This window comes from Triticum dicoccoides, chromosome 6B, assembly GCF_002162155.2.
Source record: "Triticum dicoccoides isolate Atlit2015 ecotype Zavitan chromosome 6B, WEW_v2.0, whole genome shotgun sequence".
Taxonomy (NCBI): domain Eukaryota; kingdom Viridiplantae; phylum Streptophyta; class Magnoliopsida; order Poales; family Poaceae; genus Triticum; species Triticum dicoccoides.
This window is the reverse complement of record NC_041391.1, coordinates 702,465,383-702,473,640: the sequence shown is the minus strand read 5'-3', so window position 1 is coordinate 702,473,640 and position 8,258 is coordinate 702,465,383. Positions and strand designations below refer to the sequence as shown.

Below are 8,258 nucleotides of genomic sequence, written 5' to 3'. Positions count from 1 at the left end.
GGAGTTTAGAAATACCCACATCCACATCCCCCCACCCCACACACACCTTCTTCTCCCCCAAAAACGCACACTGCACACTGCACCACCGCACACAGATCTAACCGAAACCCACCCCCACCGGCGGCGAGCCGCCGACGAGCCAGCCATCCAAGATGCAGTACAACAACCTGGGACGGTCGGGCCTCCGCGTCAGCCAGCTCTCCTACGGCGCGTGGGTGACCTTCGGCAACCAGCTCGACGTCAAGGAGGCGAAATCCCTCCTCCAGGCCTGCCGGGACGCGGGGGTCAACTTCTTCGACAACGCGGAGGTGTACGCCAACGGGCGCGCCGAGGAGATCATGGGGCAGGCGATCCGGGACCTGGGGTGGCGCCGCGCCGACGTGGTCATCTCCACCAAGCTCTTCTGGGGCGGCCAGGGGCCCAACGACAAGGGCCTCTCCCGCAAGCACGTCGTCGAGGGCCTGAAAGCCTCGCTCAAGCGGCTCGACATGGAGTACGTCGACGTGGTCTACTGCCACCGGCCCGACGCCACCACGCCCATCGAGGAGACGGTGCGGGCCATGAACTGGGTGATCGACCAGGGGTGGGCCTTCTACTGGGGCACGTCGGAGTGGACCGCGCAGCAGATCACCGAGGCCTGGGGCGTGGCGAACCGGCTTGACCTCGTCGGGCCCATCGTCGAGCAGCCCGAGTACAACCTCTTCTCCCGCCACAAGGTACAGCCGCCGCCGCTGCTGCCTCCGTTATTATTACTTCAGTTAATCCTACATTCTGCTGCTGCTGCTGCTGCTGCTGCTAATCTCGATTTGCTGTTTAATTAATCCATCCATGAGCAATGATGCGTTGGGTGTGTTGCTAATCTCGATTTGATGTTTGATTAGTGGATCAGTAGTACTACTTTACTAGTATTACTGTATTAACAATGATATCTTGGATGTGTGGATCGATGTGTACTGGATGTGTTTGCTCGCCAGTGCCAGTCCTTCCCGATGTTTTCAAGGCCCAAAATGTGCCTTCCTTGAAATTCATAGGGGATACTAATTTGATCTAATCTTGTACTACGACTGGTTCTGCTATGCCTTAACAAATCAACTTAATTCTGTTCTAATGGTACCGATCTTAAATTAATTAATCAATGAGTGGTACTGTATTAACAATAATGAATTGGATTGGTTGGGTATATGGATCCATGTGTACTTGCTGGGCCTTTGACTAGCCAGTGCCAGTCCTCTCTGATGTTTTCAAGTCCAAGAATGTGCCTTCGTTGAAATTCGTAGGGGATAATCTGATTTATTGTAGAACTAGTACTGCAACTGTTGCTGCTCTAGCCCATGCCTCATGGTGGAGTGAATTCGAATGGATAATTGTCTTCTGCAGTAGGCATTTAATTGACTCTCTGATGAAGTACAATTGATGGTTGGAGAGGAATTTCCTCTTGGATCCTGTAGGCACCAAGTACCTTCCCCATTAGAAATCTACTAGTATTACCTAGGAGTACATGGAAGATCGGTTCAATCTCAATTGCGCATTTTTTTAACTCAAGGGGGCACTATTTTTTTTATTTTCAGTGATTGGGACAGCTTCCCTTTTGCGACTGTAGAACATATGAGTTAGCACTTACTACAGTCAAGGGAGTTAGGTAGCATAAATCTCACCTTTCATGATTTGACGTGCATCACTTGGGAGTGGGATGGCTGATAAATTAGGCAGTGATGCTGGCTGGTATTGTTCTGTATACTCCTGCATCATTAAGTTTTCCAGGCAATAACAGCACAATGCTGATAACGAAAGGTTAGGTATAAGTTGAGACAGCTTAGGGTACACCCAAGTTGCTTACAGGGTTGTTGTTGGAACATGGAACCATTGTCTGATATTGCGTCGTTGTCGAGTGGACAATTTGATATTGGTCTGAGACAAGCAGAAAAAAGGGCACCACATGTCCTTGTCATAGATGATCTGTGTATTCCACTGGCTGATGCCTGCTTCCTGGTTGATCTTAAATTGGTCAATCGGTGGTAGTTAACTGGCAACAGCGAATTGGATTGGTTTGATATATGGATCCATGTGTACTTGCTGGATCTTTTACTAGGCAGTGCCAGTCCTTTCTGATGTTTTCAGGTCCCAAAATATGCCTTCGTTGAAATCTGTAGAGGATAATTTGATTTATTGTAGAAGTACAACTGCTGCTGCTGTAGCCCATACCTCACGGTGGAGTGAATTTTGAATGTATATTTGTCTTCTAGTCATTTAATTGACTCGGATGAAGTAGTAGTACAACTGATCTGATGGTACGAGAGGAATTTCCTTTTGGATTCTGTACCATTCCCCATTAGAAATCTACTACTCCAGCATCGACTGCACACGTAATATATATATTAACTCAAGAGGTAACTGGTCTGTTCCAACTGTGGAGCATATAAAGGTTAGCAGTCAAGGGAGTTAGGTACTCCCTCTGTTCACTTTTATAAGACCTTGAAGACATTTCAGACAATGTGCAAAACAGCCCATTTTGAGCTGTCTGAAACGACTTTCAAAAGTGGACGGAGGGAGTAGCATAAATCTCATCTTTCTTGATTTGACGTGCATCGCTCTGGAGTAAGGTAGCTGCTAAACCAGACCATGATGCTGGCTCGTATTGTTTTATATACTTTGCATCATCAACTTTTCCAGGCAAACATCGTCACATTGCTGATAACGAAAGGTTAGGTATAAGTTCAGATAGCTTAGACCACACGGAAGTTGCTTATAGGGTTGTAGTTGGCCATTATTTGATAGTTAACCTCGATTGAATAGACAATTTGATATTGGTCTTGACCAGACAGACAAAAAAGGCACTGCTTGTCCTTGTCACTGCTGATCTGCATATTCAATTGATTAATGTCTGCTTTGTGGCTAACTCCATAAGCTGGTTCAACTTAGTAATCAAAGTTGCTTTATAAAAATCTCCTAAGCTAGTTAAAAGCTTGTATTCTTAATCCCCGTAAGCATTGTTGTAAGGCGTGTTTCAGACAGTTAAACAGGGGGCAGAAGCTTAAGTAGACTTGGAGTTTTCTGTGATGGGTAGTGGAAGTATGCTTATCGTTTTCCGTAACTGTTTTAGGGGTGATTAAATTACTACACAGATTGTTGTTTGCTTCCTTGGGGGATGAACTGCCTTGTAGTTTAGCATCTACCATCTAGCTTCTAAAAAGAAACATTCTGTGTTAGTTATATGATTTTTTGCAACTAGAAACATTTTTTGTAAGTTATATATTTTTTGCAACTTATACTTTAGGTACTTCTGATTTGTAACACTTCCCATCCTTGATTTGCACGTCCAATGAAGTAAACATTATTTGGCAACTTCATGGGGCTGCTTATTGTCATGTGCATGCAGATTCTTTAAGCAGTATTCTCCAGAATCATGTTGTGTCAATGTATCTCGAAATCCATTGAATCTATTTTCGCTGGGAAAGAAAATGCAAGGAGTCTAATGAGAACCAATGTATAGTTGAAAGACTCTGAATTACAAATCAGTAACGAATTTACCACCTGATATTTGAGAACATTGTATTCCGCTCTAGTCTATGGAATGGTCAGATCGTATCGATTTGATGCCTTGTTACCCATCAGCAGATCACTCATATGAAACATTCTGATAAGGAACTGCCAAAACACACATCTAGGATCATTGTTATGTTTATTTGCCTTTTTGTTTCCTGTTTGTACTGAACTGTCATTGGTATTCAACTTAGCAAGTATCGGCTCTGCTTTTGTTAACGATGTGCCATGGACAGTTTCCCAGAATATTGGTGGACACAATTTGTTGATGTATGCAGTGTTCGTGTTCCCGTGTCGCAAAAACTAAGAAAAAGTTTTGTGTCACTGCAGGTTGAGTCTGAGTTTGTACCTCTTTACAACACTTATGGCATTGGGTTGACTACATGGAGTCCTCTCGCTTCAGGGGTTCTCACTGGGAAGTATAGCAAAGGGAATATACCCGCTGAAAGCCGGTTTGCCCTAGATAACTACAAGGTAACCATGGAAACTTTGTCACTGTATTACACACACATATTCTTGCTTTTCCTCCTAACTGCGTATAGAATAGCTGTATTGCCTCCTTAAAAATGATCCTTAAGAAAATAGCGATGCACATGCCACTACATCCTTGAGATTCTGAGTATGCTCATGTGTCGTAATCCAACCCCTAACGGACACATCCTTGCTAAATCAGTTTTCCATACCGATACGTATTTCCAGAATGATCCTCACATGGGTGTTGTGTTTCTCTTTCCAGAACCTGGCAAACAGGTCTCTGGTTGACGACACGCTTAGAAAAGTGAACGGGCTCAAGCCAATCGCTTCGGAGCTTGGCGTCTCGATGGCGCAGCTGGGTATCGCCTGGTGCGCGTCGAACCCCAACGTGTCGTCTGTGATCACTGGAGCCACCAAAGAGAGCCAGGTACGCTCGCCACACCCAACATCTGCTCTGCATCAGATTGATTGTTTCTTTCTGCAACTAAGAGTGTTGACATGTCTGACGGCATCCACGTGATGAACAACAGATCGTCGAGAACATGAAGGCCCTGGAGGTCGTCCCGCTGCTGACCCCAGAGGTCCTGGAGAAGATCGAGGCGGTCGTCCAGAGCAAGCCGAAGCGCCTCGAGTCGTACAGATGAAGCGGTCGGTCGGTCGGCTTCGTCAGCTGTGCAGCGTGTGCCCGCCCGCCGCCCGGTGGGATTTTTTCAGTACCCGGTTCTCCGAAAAACCATATACCGAACGTCCTGTGTAGTCGGCGTGCCCAGCGTGTGAAACATTTTGTCGAGTGGACCTGATGATGACGGTGTTCGTCACAGACAATGCTTTTATGCCGCTTGTATGTTTGCTGCTGTCGCTGTATGTATGGGTCTGTTGCAAAATCTGAGCGGGAGATGAGCTGTTTTCCTGTGAAGTTGCTGTGATCTAGACAGGCCCGGAGCACGCTGTCTACCACGTCTCCGGGTCCGAGATCATGCGGTGGGCGTGCGCTCTCGTTCATTTTCATTCTCTCTGCCGGCCGGCAGAGGCAGAGCAGGTGTAGCTGTTTGGTATGGTCGTGCCGGTTGGTTCAGGGGCACACGTTGCCGCAAGGGTCAGCTATCTATCTATCGGCGTTTTGCTCCAACGATGTTTTGTCGCACGGGGTACTGAGGTGGGCTTCTCATCTCACAGACTGAACACGACAGAGCAGCACGCCAGAAACACATATATGACGAAAAAGGAGCACATATGCTGGCAATGATCAGCAGCACTTCACCAAGTGTAGACAGGACTGAAGGGGGCAGGAAAAGAATAGATACTACTGGCTCAGAAGAAGTCACCATCAGGCAGGAGCACATCTTAGCTCCTGCTATCTCAACTAGGCACACAGGTAATCACAACGGCTGCGCCAGAGGCGCCGTCAGGCTGCTCGCTCGCTCAGACGTGGTTGGCGTTGGCCGCGCTCGAAGCTTCATCAGGGATGACGATATATGGCTCTTCACTTGAGTGCTGCCCTCATGTTCTCCCTCTTGTCGAGGCCGCGGTTCTGTGGTTGGCTTGAAATCGCGGCCCTGCGGTGGTGAAAACGGGGGCATCAAATCAACTTATAATCAGAGTAAAATGCGTGTCATCTGATTGCGATGTTGAGGGCCTTTTTCGTGGCAAGACAGCGGTCGTCTTTGAAAACCCTCTGGATCAAGCTAGACGTGTTATGGACAAAAGTAACAATGATCAAGACTTTTTTTTGAATGTTTGGCTACGCGTCGATCGATCGTAGCAAGGAGGCGAGAAAGAACGAATCTAACCGAGGCCACTGGCGTCCGACGTCCTCATGATCCTCAGCCTCTTCACGGAGCCAACAAACATTCTGCGCATGAGGACATCCGGAGAATTATTCCGAGGAACTTGGAAGCTTGTAAGTACAAAAGTTATTCCAAAATCTGAATAGATGTGTAGTGCAGAGGGCTTACTCCCAAGGGACGTCTCCAACAAGCATCCAGTCACCGTCCCTGTCTTCGTATGTCATCTGGTATTCACAAGAGCTGTCTAACAGCTTCAGTGACTTCGTGCTATCTGACAATTCCATGTTCAAATAAGGAATGCATCAAAAGCTAGAAATAGTGAACTGTTTGCACTTAAAGTTGCAGTCAGCTTCTTAAGTAGTAGTAGTATGGCTAGAGATACTGCACTTCAGAACTATAGCACCATAAATCCTAATGCTTCAAGTGACAGACCAACATAAGGACTTCATATACTACCACTTAGATTTATCACGTGATCGTGATATCAGTGTAGTTACGAAATGCACAAGGTAGAAGTTACAATTGAGGCTTACTAGAAGCGCAAAGGCCGGCGGACGGCTTGGTGAACATGATCTCAAGGGCCAAGGCAAGGGTCTTGTAGGAGCGATGGGCATTGAGGTCCACCTTCCTCCCAATGACCTCCCCATCCATGTTCACCTTCACCCACCCGGGCACCCGGCCCTTCTTCTCGGCCTCCTCCTTGTCTTTCCGCGAGCCGGAGCCATCGGCGGCAGCCTTCTTGGTTTCGGCGTCGGAGGCATTGTCTTTCGCCTGGCCGAACAGGCTGTTCATCCTGAATGTTCTTATCGGTGGCCATCCCACCACTCCAAAGCTGCTGCCACACCAAAAAAACATGTACCAGTTTGGGTTAGTCCAGGTGAGGTAGCTCAGCAAATCGGGTAACACTGGCATTACATCATGCTTCCTTTTGGTGCCATGCACGAATCTCGAACTGCGGTCGGGCAGATGTGTTTTTGCTGCGTCAGAATGGCAAAACAACCGCCGGATAATCTCGGTTCAGTTTTGCTTGCACTATTTTGGGCAGTGTAAGTAAAGTAGGCAGTACAGTTCAGGTGTGCAGTTGAGAGCTGAGAGTTTCATTCAGGCAGTCAAAATCTGTCTTGCGGATTTTGGTACGGGATTTGCAGGGAGGTGGTGGAAGCCGAGCTGGTAACTTTGGCCGGGAGGAATCGCAAATTTTTACTGTACTCTTTTATTTGAGTGCCAGAGAGACGGGGAAGAGCACGAACGGACCTCTGTGGGTGGCCGGAGGCGAGGGTCCCCAGCGAGGCGGCGGGCGCGGGGCCGTCGTCCGTCTTGGCCGCGGCGGGGGAGGAGGAGGACACGGAGGAGTCCGGCGACAGCGCGGCCGCCGGCTGCAGGTCCCTGGCCGTCAGGATACGGCACGGCGCCGGCGGCGCCGGCTGCTGCAGCAGCTGCAGCTTCCTGGACCCGAGGCAGAGCCCCAGCTCGAGCTCCTCCTCCCCGCCGGAGTTCTCCTCCACCACCTCCTCCGCGGCCGGGGGCGGCTCGCCGGGCCCGACTCCTCCTCCTGGCCCCCGCATCGGCAGGTTTCTTGGCTCTGCTCGCGTGTCCGAGCGTGAGAGGTGAGGCGCCTCGAGAGGGAGGAAAGGGAGAGAGGAGAGAGGGGAGGGAGGCTATGATTATGCGGGCAAGGTACGACTCCGGCTGAGGTGAGGTGAGTGAGTTCTGGGTATGCGTGTGGCCGTGTAGTACTAGTGCGCAGGAAGCTATAGCTTTCGCCTCCTGCTCCTGCTAGGCTGCTGCTTTACTGACGTGTGGGCCATGGGGTGCCCGGATGGGGGGTGAACTGCTATGGAGCCCCAGATGCTTGTCTTGTCCATCTGTGTGAATGGAACAAATGGATTTTAAGAGTCTCTTTGATTGGCATTGTACCAAATCAGAGGAAACATGTGGGGCACCAACATTCATGCATTTGGTTGAAAGGAATGGAACATTAGGGGGTGTCGAGGTGTTTTCTGAGACGCTTAGTTTACGGGGTTTTGGTCTTTTTAGAAAGAGTGTGAGAAAAGTTTCGATCTATCCACTAACTGTCAAGGTTGTATAACAAACACGAGAAGTAGAAATATATCTAGGTCCATAGACCACCTGACGACAAATACATGCACTGGAGCGAGCCAAAGCACCGCCGTCATCATCCCTTCATCACCAGAGCAGGGCAAAACTGATTGTAGTATGCGGTCGGCAAGTCGTCGTGTTAAGATCACAGAGGACCATCGTCTTTTCAATTTATCTATGAACAATGATGGGATTGACCCTGAAAATATTGAATGGTCAACGTCATTCCTTGCATCAATGTGTGAATCTTTGCCTCAAGAGCGGCATTACAATTAAATAAGAACAAACAATGTTATATTGGAAGATTGGCTCCCCTCCTCCCCCTCTCCCGGCTCATCTCCCTCTACGCATCGCCAC

The 8,258-nt window shown here is 48.6% G+C and overlaps 2 protein-coding genes across 3 annotated transcripts; one reads left to right on the top strand and one right to left on the bottom strand.

Annotated features, from left to right (window-relative positions):
- Nucleotides 1-41: 41 nt before the first annotated feature.
- LOC119324658 (probable voltage-gated potassium channel subunit beta) lies at nucleotides 42-4,930 on the top strand. Its single transcript, XM_037598436.1, has 4 exons — nucleotides 42-716; nucleotides 3,871-4,014; nucleotides 4,277-4,441; nucleotides 4,545-4,930. The coding sequence occupies exons 1-4, from the start codon at nucleotides 153-155 to the stop codon at nucleotides 4,656-4,658; spliced, it is 987 nt and encodes a 328-aa protein (XP_037454333.1). The 5' UTR covers nucleotides 42-152; the 3' UTR covers nucleotides 4,659-4,930.
- A 277-nt stretch (nucleotides 4,931-5,207) lies between these two features.
- On the bottom strand, nucleotides 5,208-7,516 carry LOC119324656 (auxin-responsive protein IAA10-like). 2 transcript variants are annotated; one of them, XM_037598432.1, is made up of 5 exons: nucleotides 7,056-7,516; nucleotides 6,335-6,636; nucleotides 5,970-6,072; nucleotides 5,805-5,866; nucleotides 5,208-5,570 (listed from the first exon to the last, which is right to left on the bottom strand). In XM_037598432.1, exons 1-5 carry the CDS (start codon nucleotides 7,364-7,366, stop codon nucleotides 5,515-5,517), a joined length of 834 nt encoding a protein of 277 aa, XP_037454329.1. In that variant the 5' UTR covers nucleotides 7,367-7,516; the 3' UTR covers nucleotides 5,208-5,514. The 2 variants fall into 2 exon arrangements, with proteins under 2 accessions (XP_037454329.1, XP_037454330.1); XM_037598433.1 differs by having other exon boundaries at nucleotides 6,335-6,633.
- Nucleotides 7,517-8,258: the final 742 nt, after the last annotated feature.